At 37.5% G+C, this 22594-nt stretch overlaps 1 protein-coding gene across 1 annotated transcript in view; it reads right to left on the bottom strand.

Annotated features, from left to right (window-relative positions):
* Window positions 1-22594, bottom strand: part of TBC1D19 (TBC1 domain family member 19) — a 208704-nt gene that overhangs the window by 79302 nt on the left and 106808 nt on the right. The window contains 2 exon segments of the mRNA XM_037829534.1: window positions 3705-3817; window positions 5396-5434. Of these exon segments, the coding sequence (XP_037685462.1) occupies window positions 3705-3817; window positions 5396-5434 (152 nt within the window).

Here is a 22594-nt window from a genome sequence, read left to right as displayed (position 1 = left end):
GCCAAGTAATGCATGAGATTAAGAAAACAGGAGCATGTAGCATAGACTGTTCTTTCAGAAAGTTTGTCTGAAAAGGAAGGAGAAGGAGAAGGAGATAGCTATGGAAGATACAAGGTTTAAGGTTTGATTTTATTCCCAAGTTAGGAAAGATCTGAGAATATATAATGCTAGGGAAAGAAGTGAGAAGAGAGGAAGATATTGAAGATTCAGAAGAAAATTTTTCAGAATGACAAAAGGAAGTACCAGTGAAGACGTGAAAGAGAAGTATACCTCTGCCTCTGAGATGGGGGTAAGGTAAAGTTAAATTCTAGGTGGAGGGATAGAAAATTAAGGGAGCCGTTGATAAGTTTCATTTCCTTTTTCCTTTGAAATAGAAAGGAAAGGTCATTTGCTGGAAAGACTGGGACAGGGACTGGATAGAAGGTCAAAACAGAATAGTAAGTGGTTGGTACTTTAAGGAACTGGAGAGGGAGCTGACCAGTACCCCTAAAATGACTGTCATGTGTCCCTATACAGGCCAACTGAAATTACGGAGGCAGTAATCTGCTTGGTTCTGTGAATCTTCAGTTCAGATACCAAATTATTTTCTGAAATAAAATGCTAGCAAATATGAACTACACTCCTCTAGCCATTAGGGTTGCATTTGATATGTTGAAAGAGTTACTTTATTAAAGAGTTGCTTTATAAAATTACAATTCTTTGCGTTGGTAATGTTTATTCATCTCATGGGGCTGAGTGACAGTCTCTAAGAAATAGTTTAGACTTAGTAGAGCTGGTCTTCTCTCCTCCCACTTCCCTCCTCCTCACTCAGGCTCTTTTTTGGGAAAGGCACAGAATCAGCAGACAGGAACCTTCCCATCAAGAACACAGATTTTAAAATCTCTCACGTCAGTGAGACATACCCCCACTGTTTGAAGACCCGGGGGACAGGGGAGGACAATTCAAGGCCCAGCTGAGTGAGACATAAAGAGACTGAGAAAACTTGGACATATACTCAGCCCTGGGTCTAAAAACCTATTCTCCACCCTGAGGGAAGCAGCAGCTGTGGCTGTTTCATTGCCTTGAGGATGCCTGGAGTACTGGGTCAGCTGAGCACAGGTACAGCTCCACATTGAGCCAGATTTTGGCCAGCAAAGTGAGGGTATATGAATCCCACAGTTTCAGCTCACCTATGTAGATGAACCTATGCTCGGAGGCAAAGCAGCCTCTGATGACGATTAAGTTATGCAACAGCGCCATTTGCTGGAAAGTCCGGAAAGTGCAAGGGAATAGAAACACTTTTAAAATGATGCTCCACACTCTTTATTACGACCACAAGAGCTGGTCTACACACCCTATACAGAAACCCAACCTGGTTTTGGCTGAGAAATATGGACAACCCAACTGTCAAAGCAGGTTCTAAAACAAACTCAGGTGTTAACTGACTGGCAGAAAACAGAGTACCACTGGAAACCAGCAGATCTATATTACCACATACAATGAACTTGTTGGGATGCCCAGTGCCTACCTCCCATCCCTGTGACAGGCCACAGTGGGTGCCTGATTTTGAGAGAGCACTGGAGGGCAGAGCCAATCTGACAATTGGCCAGCAAGAACATAGAGATCAAAGAAAACCTACAAGAAAACCCAAGGCAAAAGAGAGGAAATAACCTCCAGAATAAACTAACCAAGAAAATAAGATACCTAGACAGCAAAAAATCACAAGCCACACCGGGAAATACAAAGATATGGCCCAGTCAAAAGAACAAAACTAACCCTTCAACTGAGATTCAAGAGTTGAAACAACTAATTAAAGATGTTCAAACAAATCTTCTAAATCAAATCAATGAATTGAAGGAAAATGTGGCAGAAGAGATGAAAGATATAAAGAAGACACTGGGTGACCATAAGGAAGAATTCATAAGCTTGAAAAAACAAATGGCAGAACTTATGGAAATGAAAGGCACAATAGAAGAGATGAAAAACAAAATGGAGACCTACAACAGCAGACTTGGAGAGGCAGAAGAAAGGATTATTGAACTAGAGGACAGGACATCTGAAATCCTACACATAAAGAATAGGGAGTGAAATCTGGCTAGTTTGTACAGGTTAGTGTGAAGCCCCAAATAAATCCCAGAGTAATTTGGGCTGAGAATAAAAACGTACTTGCAAAGCCCCCTTGAGGAACTGGGAGAAAAAGTGGAAATATTATATTTCCCCACCTGGGGAATTAATTATATTCTTATAAGCATTGGAGGCTACCAATTTAGAAGGCTGAGCCCTCGATCTTGGGGCTTGCCCCTAAGAAGCTTGTTGCTACAAAGGAGAGGCTAAGCCTACTTAAAATTGCGCCTAAGAATCTCTCCAAGAGAACCTCTTTTGTTGCTCAGATATGGCCTCTCTCTCTAAGCCAACTCTGCAGGTAAACTCACTGCCCTCCCCACTATATGGGACATGACTCCCAGGGTGTAAATCTCCCTGGCAATGTGGGACATGACTCCCGGGGATGAGCCTCAACCCAGCATCATAGGATTGAGAGAGACTTCTGGACCAAAAGGGGAAATAAATGAAACAAAATACAGTTTAAGTGGCTAAGAAATCTCAAATAGAGTCAAGTGGTCATTTTGGAGGTTATTCTTATGCATTATTTAGATATCCCTTTTTTAGTTCTTAGTGTATTGGAATAGCTAGAAGGAAATACCTGAAACTGTTGAACTGCAAACCAGTAGCCTTGATTCTTGAAGACAACTGTATAACTATATAGCTTATATTGTGTGACCATCTGTTTTTGAAAACTGTGGCTCCCACTCCCTTTATCCAGTGTATGAACAGATGAGTAGAAAAATGGGGACAAAAATTAAATGAATAATAGGGCGGGATGGGAGGTTTTTGGATGTTTTGAGTGTTCTTTTCTACTTTAATTTTTATTTTTATTCTTTTTTTGTGTGGTAATGAAAATGTTGAAAAATTGATTGTGGTAATGTGTACACAACTATATAATGGTCCTGTGAACAACTGATGGTACACTGTGGAAGATAATACGGTTTGTGAATATATCTCAAAAAATTGAATTAAAAACAAAACAAAACAATAAAAATCTTCCAATAGATGACTTACATGATTACTGGGCTTAAGCCCTCCCCCCCTTAAAAAAATTCTCTAAGAATATTTCAAAAAGAACCCATGTCTTATATAACATCTCTTTATTGAATCTATTACCTGTTGTTGGTGATTTCTCTTCATATTCATTATATTTCCTAAAATTAAAATGTTCTTATACTTAGAAAAATAATATTCCCACATAATCTGAAATTTTTTAAGCCATAAAAATAGTGTATATTTCAAAAGTAACTGGAGGGACGAAGTATTCACTCACCTATATTGAGTTGCCCCTTTTTATTTCTTCCTATTCTACCTCCCAATTTTACCACACAGCTTCACTGTCAAGTGTCCATGTCTTAAAATTTTATTTATTGCTCTTTGTGTGTGCAAGTTCACACTATCTAATGAATTATTAATAACAAAAAATTCTACATTAAGCACACAGTGATCAAATTCTATGTTAATGTTGTCTTAGAACCTAAAAACTACAGGGACTTTGAGAAAAAAAGGGAGGTGGTGGTAAATAATAGACTAAGAAACAAAAGTACTTCTATTTTGAATAATTGATCTTTGAAAAATAAATATCAATAGCTCAAATTTGACCCATCTTTTTTTCTCCTTACCTCAGGCTGACTGGAGATATTCAGAATGAGAGCCCACAATTCAGCTCTCAGTGCTGTAGGACTTCCTTGTCTGATATACTGTTGAGCAGCAGCACTATCTTGTTCTGCTAGAACTGTCAAAAATAAATGAAAATCTCATTAGAAAATTCATAAAGTAAGAAATAACACTGAAATCTTTAAAATCTTTTTGGAAGATTTTTTTTCAAAAAATAATTTTCATTTTCATAAAATAATTTTTCATTGTCTTTATATCTAATATAATTATATCATATTTTTACTTTCTGGATCTTGATGTGGCCCTACTTATAGCTCGACAAGTTTCAAGCCTTAAGCAACTCCACCTCCTACGTAGCTTAGTAAAAGCTTTTTAATATAGATACCTTGAGCCTACTTTACTTTCATTACAGCTCCATGGACCTGAAACTAGTGACACACATAAATGATAATTTTGGATTCCATAATCAAGTAAAGTCATATCTACAGAAACTCTAAATTTATAATGCATATTCTACTAATCCATGAGTATTATAGTTTTTGTAAGTATTATAGCTCATAAGGTACCATAGTTAAGAATTATTATAATATATAGGGATGTAAGATATCCATTCTATTAATGACTTACTAGCTACCTGCCAAAATCAATAGAAAAGAGGAATTAAAAATTTTTTTTAATTTTTTTTAAAAAAAATCTGGTAATTTTTTTAAGAAAGCCAAAAATTATTCTTAAGCAGCAACGTTCACAAAATTAACATATTATCCTTTTGCTTTCATTTTTGTTTTTATTTTCTTTAATGAAAACACCAGCTACTCAGTGTGGAAATAAAGGCTAAAAGGTGGGTGGGTGGGGGAACATACTAGACAATTTCTAATGTTTACCTAACAGAAATGTTTTCTTATATCTTCTTGTTAAAAAGGAAGGAAAATCAATCTTACACTAAATTAAAAAGACAGGATTAGAGGAAACAAAGGGGCCAATTTAAATAAAAAAAGATAATATATATTATTTCATTTGCTATTTTGTTTAATGAAAGTTAAATCATAGTAATGAAGTCTTTTAAATAAATTTGGAATTCTAAAAAATTGAACTAGAGAGTTTGGTATACGATAGTATAATTGCCATAGAAGGTTCATTCTGACACAAAGACTTATCTGCACTGTGTATTTCAGAGACAAAACAAGATTTATAAAAACAAGGAAAAAATCTTTAAAAGATGGGGTAAAATTATTCCATAAAACATGAAGAATCACATGGGTTATTAAGTCAGACCATTGTGAACATTCATCAGGAAGTCACATGGTTACATTTTCTCTTGATGCAGGAACATATTCCTATTAACAACTAATGAGAAGTGTGTGGGTGCATCAAAGAGGGAAACTGCCTCTTTGATTTTAAAATGAAATTCTACTGCTGAATGGATTAAGGTAGCATCCCTGAGCTATGTGTCTGCATTTATTATTTCCTTTTTAGTGAACCAGCTGCGTACTTCATCTGACATTTATTGATAAAGCTTAAATGATGCATTTCCCCTCTATAAAAGATTTCCATTAAATTATCTATGTGGAAAATATTATTCCTCTTTAGGTTTTTAACTTTTCAGAGATTAAAGTTCACTTGGGGTATATAATGCAGACATTTACTTAGGGTTGTCTGATTTTTTCAGAAATTATAATAAATATAATAAAAAGCTTACCCTTTTGCCCAATACATACGTGTTCATTTTCAAAAAGTTCTAAAAATGTTAAAAGAAAATAAAATTATTAGACACAATATGATCAGTCACATTTAGAATAATATTAGGTACATTTCTTTTAGTATTGATAGTTTTAATTATTTTTAGAGCTTGATAGCTCTATAGAAAACTATAAGCATATTTACTTTATTTGTAGAAAAATCTTTTTTTTGTAAGCTGTTCAAATTTTTAGAAATTAAGTTAGTTAAGTTTAATCAGAATAAAAGTTGATAAACTAATTTCTCCTTATTAAAGAAAACAGAATATCTTCTCGATACCATAAAAATGTTTGTGTCCATTCATCTTTGATTTTTTTTCTTAAAAAAGGAAACAACTTGACAGCTTCATTTTCAAAGCCCCACTTCCAATGTACTATTCAAGTATATTAAAGCCTTATTACTATATAGGTAAAATCCCATTATTCAAATGCCATTTTAAAAGATTATATGAGGGAGGCAAAGATTTTTTAAAAGTGCCAATCATAAAAGAAAAGACTCATAAGCTAGATCATATTAAAATAAAATAAAATAAACTTCTGTTCATCAAAGGACACCACTAAGAGAGTGAAAAGTTAAGCCACAGAGTAGAAGGTATTTGTAATATATATATCCGGCAAAGGACTTGTATCCAGAATACATAAAGAACTCTGAGAAAGTCAATAAATAAGGAAAATAGAAAACTTTCTGACACAAATGGGCAAAAGACTGGAACAAGTTTCTTCACAAAAGAGGAGATCCAAGGGACCAATAAGACATATAAAAAGATGCTCAACCACATTACTCATCAGGGAAATGCAATTCAAACCATTATGAACTACATATGCATCACAATGCTAAAGTGGGAAAGACTGACAATTCTAAATACAAAGAATATGGAGCAAATGGACCTAGTGGAAGTGGAAATTGCACAACCAGTTTGGAAAACTGTTTGGCGATATCTATTAATCCTGACCAAATGAGTATCTTGTGACAATCGGCAATTCACTCTTAGGTGTATACTTTCAGAAATGTGTACATATGCACACCAGGAGTCATGTACAAGAATACTCATAGCAGTAACATTGGTAATAACCAAACAGTAGGAGCAACTCAAATGACCATCAATAGTAGAATGGATAGATTGTGGCATATTCATACAGTGAATTACAATACAGCTATGAGTAAAAATGATTTATAACTACACACATCTGTGATCTCACAAACAACATTAAGCAAAAGAAGCCAGACACACTCCTGAAGACAATTATATAATAATGTAGATTACAAGGGGTGACAGTGTGATTGTGAAGACCTTGTGGATCATACCCCCTTTATCTAGTGTATGGATGAGTGGAGGAATGGGGATAAAAACTAAAGGACAAATGGGGTGGGATGGGGGGATGATTTGGGTGTTTTTTTTCACTTTTATTTTTTATTCTTGTTCTGGTTCTTTCTGATGTAAGGAAAATGTTCAGAGATAGATTGTGGTGATGAACGCATAACTATGTTATCATACTGTGGACAGAGGATTGTATATCATGGATGATTGTATGGTGTGTGAATGTATTTCAATAAAACTGAATTTAATAAATAAAAAAAAAAAAAAAAAAAAAGAAGCCAGACACAAAAGAATACATACTACATGATTCAGTTTCTATAAAGTACAAAAATAGGCAAAACTAATCTCTTTATAAAAGTCAGGATAGTGGCTAGAGTCTGGAAGGGTACCTGAGGGGATTTCTGGGATGCTGGTGATATTCTGTTTCTTGATCTGGTTTGAGGTTATGAATATATTCACTTTGTAGAAATTCACCGACCTCTATACTTATGATTTGTGTACCTTTCAGTACGCACATTATACTTCTATAACAATTAAATAGAAATAAAAACAAATGAAAAAGGATTATGAAACCATGAGGGGGGAAACTTACCTCTTGTCTCTATCCCCCAAAAAATCAGTTTCTCAAACTTCCTTTCCTTTTCTTTCTCCCTACCTTACTTGAAGAGAGGAGGTGCTAATTCAATTGGTTAGATTCCAGCACAGTGATCAGACAACTTTTTCTAATAAATGGGATAACTGTGTGTTAAAGGTCATAAAATTACACATGACTCTCTCAGTAAATAGAGTCTGGGCACCCTGGCAATCTGGTGGCCATCTTGTCACTTGCTTCTGGAGTTCTACCCAGTTCTATCCAGTGGCCTGCTGGTGGGGAGATCTGGGCATAGAGGGAAGAGGAGAGCTGTCCTGGGCTAAGATTTCAACTGTTTTCCAGAAAGTTGGTTTGGTGATGTCCACCTTTAACCCAGATAAATATAAATGTTACTGTACTTGTAGTTCCCGTTTGTTAGCATATCTTGAGTATATATAGCTCTCTTGGGAAGAGGGAAAGGGGATAGAGATTGCTAGAATGAGGAGGGATGGATAGGCCAAGGCAGAATGTGGATAATCCAAGGACCTATAAATGCAGGCCAAACTACACCATTACTCCCAATAATGAATAATAGAGGTGGCCAGTTTTCTATTAACTGGGATATTTTTAAAACCTGGTTTTGATATATAAATATACATAATAAAAACATAGAATGTATAAATATATAATCTAGTTTTAGTATATAAAATTACAACACTGAGATAAAATCAGTAGCCTTTTCTTAATCAAATAAAAATGAATGTACATTTGACATAATTTCAGTGTTAGGGAATTTTTTTTAGAATTAAAAAAATAATTTATAAAGCTGGTTTCTACTAAATAGAATGTCTGAACCACAGTACCCTATTGTTTTAGTTTATTCTATTCCTAATATCTCCAAACTAATAAGGTGAGCAAACGGTATAATTACCAAGTAAAGTTTTTGGGAGTCCCTCAAATTGAAGAGGCTTTGTTCTTTTAAAAGTAACAAGCTGTAAAAAACATCTATTTAGCAGAACACCAATCAAATATGATTAATTAGTATGTATATTCAAACAAATAATATCAGATAGTGAGCCTATTATATCATAAGGCCTTATGAAAGAATGATAATCCTGCCCATCCTTCTAATACAATGATTTCCACAGTATATAGAGGGGTTGTGGGTATGTCTTTAAATGCACACTTGTCAAACTTACCAGGAATAATGAATATGCCTAGTTTTTTATTTTTTTTTTAATTGTTGTTACCAATTCTATATTATAATTGTAAGGACTTCTTTTCCTGATTTTTATATAAAAGCTTATGGGTAAGTGAAGAATGCACTTTATTATAATAACTGAATAACAATGTTATAGAAATCACACAGAGAGGTTTTAAAGTGAGTAAAAGTAGTACAGTTTCTTTAATCCACACTTAAATTTAATCCTAATTATAAAAGTTGCCTCCCAGCCAAACACAAGTATTAGCAACATTTTCAAGCATTTGGCATTACATGTACAATTTAGCCAAAGTAACAGACATAGACTAAGAATAAAATAACAGTGAAGTCTAGGCAAAATTAGTTATATATGACCTCATTCTTCTTTCTAAGTAATACTGTTGCCTAGCAGTTCTCAAGTCAGGCAAAAACCCAAGTACTATACTACTAAAACCAATCTTGTTGGATGAATACTAATTTAAACCAATTTTTGGCAGCCCTGCTTTGAAAAGTTTGGAAAACAAAAATAACTGCTTCAATTAAGAGGTTATCAATCTTCTCCAGGCAGACTTAGGTGCACTGTCCACTGCTCCAACTGCCCTTTATATATAATTATAGCAAATATGACACTAAATGTTTTCTGTCTTTGTTCCAACTACACCTTCACCGAGAGTAAGGCTAAGTCTTTTATCTGTATATTTTTAGCAGTCCCTAACCCTTATCAGGGTCACAACACACATTTATGTATTATAAGTGAATCAAAGAAGGAAGACCTATACTCTAGGTTAAGAAATAATAAAGTTTTCTAGAGCACACCTACTATAAGATTTAGCATAATTTTAAAGAATTGTTAAAGATTATTGCAAAATTGAAAAATATAAATAAAATTCAAGGTTGTGTTCTTATTTCCTCTATCTTTTGTCAAATATGGCTAACACTAACCATGAACATAAGTATAAAATAGATTCATACCTTAAAACAAATTAGGTAGAATCTAATTTTCTCACCCTAGGAAGATAAGATATCCAATACAAAAAGAAAAAGGATATTAAAGGTGCCAGGGGAGGATTGTGGAAGATGGCAAAATAGGAAGCTCCAACAATCAGCCCCTCTACCAGAACAACTATTAAACAGGCAAGAACTATCTGAATCAACTATTTCAGAACTCTGGACTTAAACAGAACACTGTGCAGCATACAAAGAAGAGTACGAAGAAGACACTGATAAACTGTGGTAAATACCAGTGAACTGCGCTCTCCATGTGGAGGCAACCATCACCTATTTCCCAACTGCACGGCAGGCAGCAGTAAGGTACTGGCACAGACGGCTGGTGCCAGAGTGGGACATAAAATTCTGGGGTGGTTGGCACATCAGAGAGGAGACTCCCAAGTCTGTCTTTCCCAGCCAAAACAAGGCCAGGGACCCACGAAGGGAGCAACCCACAAAGGGAGTATCAGCCAACTCCAAATTGCCTGGGGTGGGGAGAAGGGGTGAGGGAGAGGGCAGTTGTTCTGGCGGAGGGGCTGATTGCTGGAGTTTCCTACTTTGCCAGTTCCCCAAGATCTAGAATATAAGATCTGAGTGCTTTTTAGTACTTTCTAGCACTTTAGTATAAGGTCTGATCACTGCTTTTTACTAGCTACTTCAGATCACTGGGGGCCTGGCTCTGAGGGCAGCCACTATTCCAACTCACATTAGATAAAGGTGGAACAGAAAACTTAAAGATAGTACATTTTCTCAGGGCTGCAGAGGACAAATTAAGGGTTGCATTTGCTGGACAGGTACTGAGACAAGAAAGTGCAGATTTGGGGAGCCATGGGGCAAATCCAGGCATCCTTTCTGCCCTCTCCCTCACCCCTTCTCTCCATCCCAGGCAATTTGGAGCTGGCTGATACTCCCTTTGTGGGTTGCTCCCTTCATGGGTCCCTGGCCTTGTTTTGGCTGGGAAAGACAGACTTGGGAAACTCCTCTCTGATGTGCCAACCATCCCAGAATTTGACTTCCAGGCAAAAGTAGTTTGAGACAGTGAAAGCAGAGTAAGAAACCATTGAGGCAGGTGGCCTGGGGCAAAGGCTTACCTGCTTTAAGGCCAGCAGAGGAACATCCAGGACAAGGAAAAGGTCTGTTTCCCTGGAGAGTAGAGGGAGCATTCAAATTCCTGTGAACAAGGGCCCTCCAAAGGCCACTAACTCCTAAGGCCACTAACAAGACCAGGATAAGACACTGGCCCAGAAAAGACAGGGAGGACCTGCACTTTGCATTCACCATGGGCTGACCTTCATGATAAGGGGGCTGAACTCTGAAGGAGAGCACCAGTCAACAGAAAACTAATTTGTAAACATGGTGAAAGATATTTTTTGCTTAGGTTTGCCTGATTTTGTTAGTTCCTTACACTCAAGAAAATCTCTGCCTTATCTACTTGCTGGATACAAATTCCAGCAATAAATCCCAGAGTGAACATTTTTAAAAATTAAAATGTAAAGTATGTAACAAGAAAACCAAATAAACAGAAAATGATGGCCCATGAAAAAAACAGGATAAATATCCAAAAATCCTCAAAGAAGTCTTTATGGACAAAAACTGTCTTAGTTTGCTAATGCTGCAGAATGCAAAACACCAGAGATGGATAGGCTTTTACAAAACAGGGATTTATTTTGCTACACAGTTACAGTCTTAAGGCCACAAAGCGTCCAAGGTAACACACCAGCAATTGGGTACCTTCACCGGAGGATGGCCAATGGCCTCCAGAAAATCTGTTAGCTGGGAAGGCAGCCAGCGTCCGCTCCAAAGCTCTGGCCTCAAAACGGCTTTCTCCCAGGACGTTCCTCTCCAGCAAGCTTGCTCCTCCTCAAAACATCACTCACAGCTGCACTCACTGAGTTCCCTCTCTCTGAGTCAGCTCATTTATATGGCTCCACTGATCAAGGCCTACCCTGAATGGGCGGGGCCACGCCTCCATGGGAACATCTCATCAAAATCATCTCCCACAGCTGAGTGGGGCACATTCCAAGCAAACCTAACCAGCACCAACGTCTGCCCCACAAAACTACAAAGATAATGGCATTTGGGGGACACAATACATTCAAACCGGCACAAAGATTTTTTAAAAATGGTCTTAAATATGTTCAAGAAGATGAAGAAAAATACAGAGAAAAAACTAAGGATAAAAGGAAAACAATGAATTAATCATATGAGAATATCAACAAAGAAACAGAAATATTAAAAAGGAACCAACAGAACCAAGTGAAATGAAAAATTCCCAGGAGAATTTCAATAGCAGCTTTGAGCTGGCAGAAGAAAGAATCAGCAAACTTGAAGCAAGACAATTGAAATGAGCTGGGCTGAAGAGCAGAAAGAAAAAAGAATTATAAAAAGAAAAAATTGCCTAAGAGAACTTTGGGATATGATCAAACATCCCAATATATGCAATATGTGAGTCTCAGAAGAAGAAGAAAGAGAAAAGGGCAGAAGGAATATTCAAATAAATAATGACTGAAAACTTCCCAAATGTAGCAAAAGATGTAAATATGCACATCCAAGAAGCCCAGAGAACACCAAAAAGGATAAATGTGAAGAGAAATATGCCCTGTCACATCCTGGTCAAACTGTTAAATGCAAAGGACAAGCAGAGCATTCTGAAAGCTGCAAAAGAAAAGTGACATATTGTATACAAGGGAGAACCGATTAGATTGTCAGTTTCTCATCTAAAACCATGGAGACAAGAAGGCAATGGGTTGAAACACTTAAAGTGCTGCAAGAAAACAATTTCCAACCAAGAATTTTATATCTGGTGAAACTTTCTTTCAAAAATAAGAGAGATATTAAGACATTCCCAGATAAATAAAAACTAGGGGTATTTATTACTATTAGACCTATCCTACAAGCAATGCTAAAATGAATTCTTAGACTGATAGGAAAGGACAATAGGCAGTAGTTAAAACAGCATAAAGAAATAAAAACTTCCAGTAAAGTAAAGACCTCCTTATTACAAATGCCAGCATTATTGTACTTTTTGGTATGCAACTCCACTTTTTGCTCTTGTGGGTGCTAAAATTCAACTGCATGAAAAGGGCTGATAAATCTATGGTTCCGGAGATACAACATTCAAAGATACAATCTGTAACAATTACACAGAAATGTGGGGGGATGAAGGGGTATAGGAACAGTATATGTGTAGGCTACTGAAGTCAAGTTGGTATCTAATCAAATATGATTGTTATATATTTATGATGTTAAATTTTAACCCCATGGTAACCACAAAGAAAGTACACAAAAAATATATCCAGAAAGAAATGAGAAGGGACTCAATACGGTATAATACAAAAAAATCAAATAAATATGAAAGCAGGCATTAACAGAAGAATTGAGAAAAAAAAAAAAAAAAGGTGTAAGACTTACAAAGACCAAATAGCAAAATGGCTGAAGAAAGTAGGACATCATCAGCTGTGACTTTAAATGTAAGTGAATTAAAACTCCCTAGGCAAAAGGCAGAGATTGGCAGAATGGATAAAAAAGTATATGCTCTTTACAAGAGACTCAATGTAAATTCAAAGACATAAATAAGTAGGTTGAAAATGAAAGAGAGGCAGGGCAAGATGGCGGAGTGGTGAGGTGTACGTTTTAGTTACTTCTCCAGGGAAGTAGGTAGAAAGCCAGGAACTGCGTAGACCAGACACCACAGAGCAATTTGACTTTGAGTATGCTTCATTCAACACTCAAGAACATGTGGAACTGCTGAGTTCGGCGAAATATAAGTTTTTGTGGCCAGGGAACCCGCGCCCCTCCCTGCCAGGCTGTCCCGTGGGAGGAGGGGCCGTCAGTGCTGGGAACGAGGAGGGAGAAATGCAGTTGCGGCTCTTATCAGAAACTCATTCTACTGATCCAAACTCCAATCATAGATAGACTGAGACCAGACACCGGAGAATCCAGGAGCAGCCAGCCTGGCGGAGAGGAGATAGGGATAGCAAAAACAGCAAGAAAAACCCAAAAATAAAAGCAGAGGCTTTTTGGAGTTCTGGTGAACATAGAAAGGGGAAGGGCAGCGCTCAGGCAGAGTCAGGCTCATATGCAAATCCAGAAGAAAAACCGGTTTCTCTGCCCCCTGGATTGTTCCTTAATGACCCTAATTGCTTTGTCTCTTAGCATTTCAATAACCCATCAGATCTGCAAGGAGGGCCTTTCCCTTTTTTTTTTCTTTAATCTTTTTCTCTTTTTCTAAAACAATTACTCTAAGAAGCCCAATACAGAAAGCCTCAAAGACTTGCAATCTGGTAAGGTCAAGACAAGAGCAGAACTAAGAGAGGTCTCAGACACAAGACAGTAAGTCCAGTGGCTGAGAAAATTCACTAAACACCACAACTTTCCAAGAAAAGGGGGGTGTCTTCTCACAGCCATCATGTCGGTGGACAGGGAACACTCCTGCCCATTGCCAGCCCCATAGCCCAGAGCTGCCCCAGACAACCCAGTGTGACAGGAAGTGCTTCCAATAACACACACACACACACACACACACCACAAAATCGGGCATGGACATTAGCCTTCCCTGCACCATCAGCTGGTTGTCCCAGAGTTGGGAAGGCAGAGCAGTGTGAATTAACATGCCCCATTCATCCATCCTTTCAGGAGACTGGGAGCCTCCCTACACAGCCCTACAGCCCGTAACCACTCTGGGGGAATGGCACTCACCTGTGACATAGCACAGTCATCCCTCAACAGAGGACCTGGGGGTGCACGGCCTGGAAGAGGGACACACTCGCAAGTCTCAGGGGCCACACGCCAATACCAAGGACTTGTGGGTCAGTGGCACAGACAAACTGTGGCAGGACTGAACTGAAGGATTAGACTATTGCAGCAGCTTTAAAACTCCAGGATCACCAGGGAGATTTGATTGTTAGAGCCGTCCCCCTCCCTGACAGCCCAGACCATGCCCCATATACAGGGCAAGCAACACCAACTACACATGCAAGCTTGGTACACCAATTGGACCCCACAAGACTCACTCCTCCACTCAGCACAAAGACAAAGTGGGGGAGAACTGGCTTGAGGGGAATAGGTGTCTCGTGGACACCATCTGCTGGTTAGTTAGAGAAAGTGTACTACACGAAGCTGTAGATGTGACAAATTAGAGATAAGGATTTCAATCGGTCTACAAATCCTAAAAGAACCCTATCAAGTTAAGCAAATGCCAAGAGGCCAAAAACAACAGAAAATTTTAAAGCATATGAAAAAACAAGACGATATAGATAACCCAAGCCCAAGCACCCAAATCAAAAGTTCAGAGGAGACATAGTATCTGGAGCAATTAATCAAAGAACTAAAGATGAACAATGAGACCATGGCACAGGATATAAAGGACATGAAGAAGAGCATGGCACAGGATATAAAGGACATCAAGAAGACCCTAGAAGAGCATAAAGAAGAAACTGCAAGAGTAAATAAAAAATAGATGATCTTATGGAAATTAAAGAAACTGTTGGCCAAATTAAAAAGATTCTGGATACTCATAGTAGAAGACTAGAGGAAGTTGAACAACAAATTAGTGACCTGGAAGATGACAGAATAGAAAATGAAAGAACAAAAGAAAAAATGGGGAAAAAAAATTGAAATGGACCTCAGGGATAAGACAGATAATATAATATGTCCAAATATAAGACTCATTGGTATTCCAGAAGGGGAAGAGAAGGGTAAAGATCTAGGAAGAGTATTCAAAGAAACTGTTGGGGAAAACTTCCCAAACCTTCTAAACACCATAAATACACAAATCATAAATGCCCAGCGAACTCCAAATAGAATAAATCCAAATAAACCCACTCCAAGACATATTCTGATCACACTGTCAAATATGGAAGAGAAAGAGCATGTTCTGAAAGCAGCAAGAGAAAAGCAACTCACCACATCCAAAGGATACAGCATAAGACTAAGTAGTGACTACTCAGCAGCCACCATGGAGGCTAGAAGGCAGTGGCACGACATATTTAAAATAAGCGAGAAAAATTGCCAACCAAGAATACCTCATCCAGCAAAGCTCTCCTTCAAATTTGAGGGAGAGCTTAAAGTTTTCACAGACAAACAAATGCTGAGAGAATTTGCTAACAAGAGACCTGCCCTACTGGAGATACTAAAGAGAGCCCTACCAACAGAGAAACAAAGAAAGGAGAGAGAGACATGGAGAAAGTTTCAGTACTAAAGAGATTCAGTATGGGTACATTAAAGGATATTAATAGAGAGAGGGGAAAAAATATATACGACAAGCATAAACTAAAGGATAAGACAGCTGATTCAAGAACTGCCTTCATGGTTATAACGTTGAATGTAAATGGATTAAACTCTCCAATTAAAAAATATAGATTTGCAGAATGGATCAAAAAAATGAACCATCAATATGTTGCATACAAGAGACTCATCTTAGACACAGGGACACAAAGAAATTGAAAGAGAAAAAATAGAAAAAAATATTTCAAGCAAGCTACAGCCAAAAGAAAGCAGGTGTAGCAATATTAATCTCAGATAAAATAGACTTTAAATGCAAGGATGTTATGAGAGACAAAGAAGGCCACTACATATTAATAAAAGGGGCAATTCAACAAGAAGAAATAACAATCATAAATGTTTATGTACCCAACGTGAAATATGACTCCCGGGGAGGAATGTAGCCCTGGCATCGTGGGACGGAGAACATCTTCTTGACCAAAAGGGGGAAGTGAAAGGAAATGAAATAAGCTTCAGTGGCAGAGAGATTCCAAAAGGAGCCGAGAGGTCACTCTGGTTGGCTCTCTTAAGCACAATATAGACAACCCTTTTTAGGTTCCAATGAATTGGGGTAGCTGGCAGTAGATACCTGAAACTATCAAACTACAACCCAGAACCCAGGAATCTTGAAGACGATTGTATAAAAATGTAGCTTATGAGGGCTGACAATGTGATTGGGAAAGCCATATGGACCACACTCCCCTTTGTCTAGTTTACCGATGGCTGAGTAGAAAAATGGGGGAAGGAAAAAAATGAACAAACAAAGGCACCCAATGTTCTTTTTTACTTTAATTCCTCTTTTTCACTTTAATTATTATTATTGTTATTTTTGTGTGTATGGTAATGAAGGTGTCAGGGATTGATTTTGGTGATGAATGCACAACTATGTAACTGTGTAACTATGTAACTATGTAACTGTGAGCAATCGAATGTATGATTTGTTTTGTATGACTGCATGGTACGTGAGTATACCTCAATAAAATGAATAAAAAAAAATGTTTATGCACCCAATCACGGTGCCACAAAATACATGAGACAAACACTGGCAAAACTAAAGGAAGCAATTGATGTTTCCACAATAATTGTGGGAGACTTCAACACATCACTCTCTCCTATACATAGATCAACCAGACAGAAGACCAATAAGGAAATTGAAAACCTCAACAATCTGATAAATGAATTGGATTTAACAGACATATATAGAACATTACATCCCAAATCACAAGGATACACATTCTTCTCTAGTGCTCACAGAACTTTCTCCAGAATAGATCATATGCTGGGACATAAAACAAGCCTCAATAAATTTAAAAAGATTGAAATTATTCAAAGCACATTCTCTGACCACAATGGAATACAATTAGAAGTCAATAACCATCAGAGACTTAGAAAATTCACAAATACCTGGAGGTTAAACAACGCACTCCTAAACAATCAGTGGGTTAAAGAAGAAATAGCAAGGGAAATTGCTAAATATATAGAGACGAATGAAAATGAGAACACAACATACTAAAACCTATGGGATGCAGCAAAAGCAGTGCTAAGGGGGAAATTTATAGCACTAAACGCATATATTAAAAAGGAAGAAAGAGCCAAAATCAAAGAACTAATGGATCAACTGAAGAAGCTAGAAAATGAACAGCAAACCAATCTTAAACGAAGTAGAAGAAAAGAGATAACAAGGATTAAAGCAGAAATAAATGACATAGAGAACAAAAAAACAATAGAGAGGATAAATATCACCAAAAGTTGGTTCTTTGAGAAGATCAACAAGATTGACAAGCCCCTAGCTGCACCAACAAAATCAAAAAGAGAGAAGACCCATATAAACAAAATAATGAATGAAACAGGTGACATAACTGCAGATCCTGAAGAAATTAAAAAAATTGTAAGAGGATACTATGAACAACTGTATGGCAACAAACTGGATAATGTAGAGGAAATGGACAATTTCCTGGAAACATATGAATAACCTAGACTGACCAGAGAAGAAATAGAAGACCTCAACCAGCCCATCACAAGCAAAGAGATCCAATCAGTTATCAAAAATCTTCCCACAAATAAATGCCCAGGGCCAGATAGCTTCACAGGGGAATTCTACCAAACTTTCCAGAAAGAACTGACACCAATCTTACTCAAACTCTTTCAGAACATTGAAGAAAATGGAACACTACCTAACTCATTTTATGAAGCTAACATCAATCTAATACCAAAACCAGGCAAAGATGCTACAAAAAAGGAAAACTACCGGCCAATCTCCCTAATGAATATAGATGCAAAAATTCTCAACAAAATACATGCAAATCAAATCTAAAGACACATTAAAAAAATCATACACCATGACCAAGTGGGGTTCATTCCAGGCATGCAAGGACGGTTCAACATAAGAAAATTAATCAATGTATTACAACACATTAACAAATCAAAAGGGAAAAATCAAATGATTATCTCAATAGAAGCTGAAAAAGCATTCGACAAAATCCAACATCCCTTTTTGAGAAAAACACTTCAAAAAGTAGGAACTGGAGGAAACTTCCTCAATATGATAAAGAGCATATATGAAAAACCAACAGCCAGCATAATACTCAATGGTGAGAGACTAAAAACCTTCCCTCTAAAATCAGGAACAAGAGAAGGATGCCCGCTATCACCACTGTTATTCAACATTGTGATGGAAGTGCTAGCCAGGGCAATCCGGGAAGACAAAGAAATAAAAGGCATCCAAATTGGAAAGGAAGAAGTAAAACTGTCATTGTTTGCAGATGATATGCTCTTATATCTGGAAAAACCCGAGAAATAGATGATACAGCTACTAGATCTAATAAATTTAGCAAAGTAGCAGGATACAAGATTAATGAACATAAGTCAGTAATGTTTCTATATGCTAGAAATGAACAAAGTGAAGAGATGCTCAAAAAAAGGATACCATTTTCAATGGCAACTAAAAAAATCAAGTACCTAGGAGTAAACTTAACCAAAGATATAAAAGACCTATACAAATAAAACTACATAACTCTACTAAAAGAAATGGAAGGGGACCTTAAAAGATGGAAAAATATTCCAATTGTTCATGGATAGGAAGGCTAAATGTCATTAAGATGTCAATTCTACCCAAACTCATCTACAGATTCAATGCAATCCCAATCAAAATTCCAACAACCTATTTTGCAGACTTGGAAAAGCTAGTAATCAAATTTATTTGGAAACGGAAAATGCCTCGAATTGCTAAAGACACTCTAAAAAAGAGAAACGAAGTGGGAGGACTTACACTCCCTGACTTTGAAGCTTATTATAAAGCCGCAGTTGTCAAAACAGCATGGTACTGGCACAAAGATAGACATATAGACCAATGGAATTGAATTGAGAATTCGGAGTTAGACCCCCAGATCTATGGCCAACTGATCTTTGATAAGACCTCCAAAGTCACTGAACTGGGTCACAATGGTCTTTCAATAAATGGGGCTGGGAGAGTTGGATATCCATATCCAAAAGAATGAAAGAGGACCCCTACCTTATACCCTACAAAAAAATTAACTAAAAATGGATCAAAGATCTCAATATAAAAGAAAGTACCATAAAACTCCTAGAAGGTAATGTAGGGAAACATCTTCAAGACCTTGTATTAGGTGGACACTTCCTAGAGTTTACACCCAAAGCACAAGCGACAAAAGAAAAAATAGATAAATGGGAAGTCCTCAGGCTTAGAAGTTTCTGTACCTCAAAGGAATCTGTCAAAAAGGTGAAGAGGCAGCCATCTCAATGGGAAAAAACTTTTTGGAAACCATGTATCTGACAAAAGACTGATATCTTGCATATCTAAAGAAATCCTACAACTCAATGACGATAGTACAGACAGCCCAATTATAAAATGAGCAAAAGATATGAAAAGACAGCTCTCTGAAGAGGAAATACAAATGGCCAAGAAACACATGAAAAAATGTTCAGCTTCACTAGCTATTAGAGACATGCAAATTAAGACCACAATGAGATACCATCTCACATCAATTAGAATGGCTGCCACTAAACAAACAGGAAACTACAAATGCTGGAGGGGATGTGGAGAAATTGGAACTCTTATTCATTGTTGGTGGGAATGTATAATGGTTTAGCCACTCTGGAAGTCAGTCTGGCAGTTCCTTAGAAAACTAGATATAGAGTTACCCTTCGATCCAGCGATTCCACTTTAGGTATATACCCGGAAGATCTGAAAGCAGTGACACAAAGAGATATCTGCATGCCAATGTTCACAGCAGCATTATGCACAATTGCCAAGAATGGAAACAACCCAAATGTCCTTCAACAGATGAGTGATAAATAAAATGTGGTATATACACACGATGGAATACTACACGGCAGTAAGAAGGAACGAGGTCGTGAAACGTGACAACATGGATGAACCTTGAAGACATAATGCTGAGCGAAATAAGTCAGGAACAAAAAGAGAAATATTATATGCTACCACTAATGTGAACATTGAAAAATGTAAAACAAAAGGTTTATAATGTAGAATGTAGGGGAACTAGTGATAGAGAGCAATTAAGGAAGGGGGAACGATAATCCAATAAGAACAGATAAGCTATCATAGGTAAATTTAACGTTCTGGGAATGCCCAGGAATGACTATGGTGTGTTAATTTCTGGTGGGTATAGTAGGAACAAGTTCACAGAAATGTTGCTATATTACGTTACTTTCTTGGGGTAGAGTAGGAACATGTTGGCAGTAAACTAGTTATCTTAGGTTAGTTGTCTTTTTTTTTCTCTCTTTTTATGGTCTGTTTGAAATGTTCTTTTATTGTATGTTTTTTTAAATTTTTTAAATTTTTTGATTTTTTATACAGTTGATTAAAAAAAAAGTCAACTGAGAAAAAGAAAACAAGGAAAAAAGTATGCAGAGCCCACTTGAGGAGCTGGTGGAGAATGCAGGGGTATTGGCCTGCCCCAACTTGATGGTTGCTATTGTGCTCACAGACATAGGGGACTGGTGGTTTGATGGGTTGAGCCCTCTACCACAGGACTTGCCCTTGGAAAGGCTGTTGCTGCAAAGGAGAGGCTAGGCCTCCCTATAAACTGTGCCTAAGAGCCTCCCCCCGAATGCCTCTTTGTTGCTCAAATGTGGCCCCTTCTCTCTAGCTAAGCCAACTTGGCAGGTGAAATCATTGCCCCTCACCACTACGTGGGATCAGACACCCAGGGGAGTGAATCTCCCTGGCAACGTGGAATATGACTCCCAGGGAGGAATGTAGACCTGGCATCGTGGGATGGAGAACATCTTCTTGACCAAAAGGGGGAAGTGAAAGGAAATGAAATAAGCTTCAGTAGCAGAGAGATTCCAAAAAGAGCCAAGAGGTCACTCTGGTGGGCACTCTTACACACAATATAGACAATCCTTTTTAGGTTCTAATGAATTGGGGTGGCTGGCAGTAGATACCTGAAACTATCAAACTACAACCCAGAACCCATGAATCTTGAAGACGATTGTATAAAAATGTAGCTTATGAGGGGTGACAAAGGGATTGGGAAAGGTATAAGGACCACACTCCCCTTTGTCTAGTTTATCGATGGATGAGTACAAAAATGGGGGAAGGATACAAACAAACAAGCAAACAAAGGCACCCAGTGTTCTTTTTTACTTTAATTGCTCTTTTTCACTTTAATTATTACTCTTGTTATTTTTGTGTGTGTGGTAATGAAGGTGTCAGGGATTGATTTTGGTAATGAATGCACAATTATGTAATGGTCCTGTAAACAACTGAATGTACGATTTGTTTTGTATGACTGCATGGTATGTGAATACATCTCAATAAAATGAATTTTAAAAAAAAAGCCATGCAAATAGTAACCAAAAGAGAGTTCAAGTAGCTATACTAAAATCAGATAAAATAGACTTGAAGTAAAAACTGTAATGAGGGACAAAGAAAGTCATTATATACAGATAAAGGGGTCAATTCAACAAGAAGACATAACAATTATAAATATGTATGTACTTAATAGCAGAGCCCCAAAATATATGAAGCAAATATTGATAGATTCGAAGGGAGAAATATATGGTCCTAAAGTTTTAGTAGGAGACTTCAATACACCACTGTGCCGGTTTGGATATATTATGCCCCCCAGAAAAGCCATGTTCTTTAATGCAATCTTGTGGGGCCAGACTTATCAGTCTTTTGATTAGGTTGGAACCTTATGATTGGGTGTTTCCATGGAGATGTGACTCACCCAGCTGTGGATGAGACCTCTGATTGCGTTATTTCCATGGAGATGTGGACCCTGCCTTATCAGGGTAGATCTTGATTGGTTCACTGGAGTACTTAAGACAGCTCCTGCTGACACAGACAAGGATGCTTGGAGATGCTCAGAGATGCAGACAAAAGGATGTCTAGAGATGCTAAAATAAGAGATGAAGGCCAGAGTTTATCCTGGAGAAGCTAAGAGAGAACTTCCAGACGCTTAGAGAGAAATGCCCCAGGAGAACCAAGCAGAGAGCTGAGAGGAGCTAAGAGAGACAGAAGCCCAGAGACATTTTGGAGAAAGCTGTTTTGAAACAAAACCTGGGAGCAAAGAACCAGCAGATGCCAGACACATGCCTTCCTAGCTGACAGAGGTGTTCTGGACACCACTGGCCTTCCTTCAGTGAAGGTATCCTCTTGTTGATGTCTTAAGTTTGGACACTTTTATGGCCTCAGAACTGTAAATTTACAACCTAATAAATCCCCTTTGTAAAAGCCAATCCATTTCTGGTATTTAGCATAACGGCAGCTTTCGCAAACCAAAACAACCACTTAAAATTTTGGACAGCACACCTAGACAGATGATCAAAAAGGAAC

Source organism: Choloepus didactylus, chromosome 3 (genome assembly GCF_015220235.1).
Source record: "Choloepus didactylus isolate mChoDid1 chromosome 3, mChoDid1.pri, whole genome shotgun sequence".
Classification (NCBI taxonomy): Eukaryota; Metazoa; Chordata; class Mammalia; order Pilosa; family Megalonychidae; genus Choloepus; species Choloepus didactylus.
The sequence above is the reverse complement of the archived record's forward strand: the minus strand, read 5'-3'. Positions and strand labels throughout refer to the sequence as shown.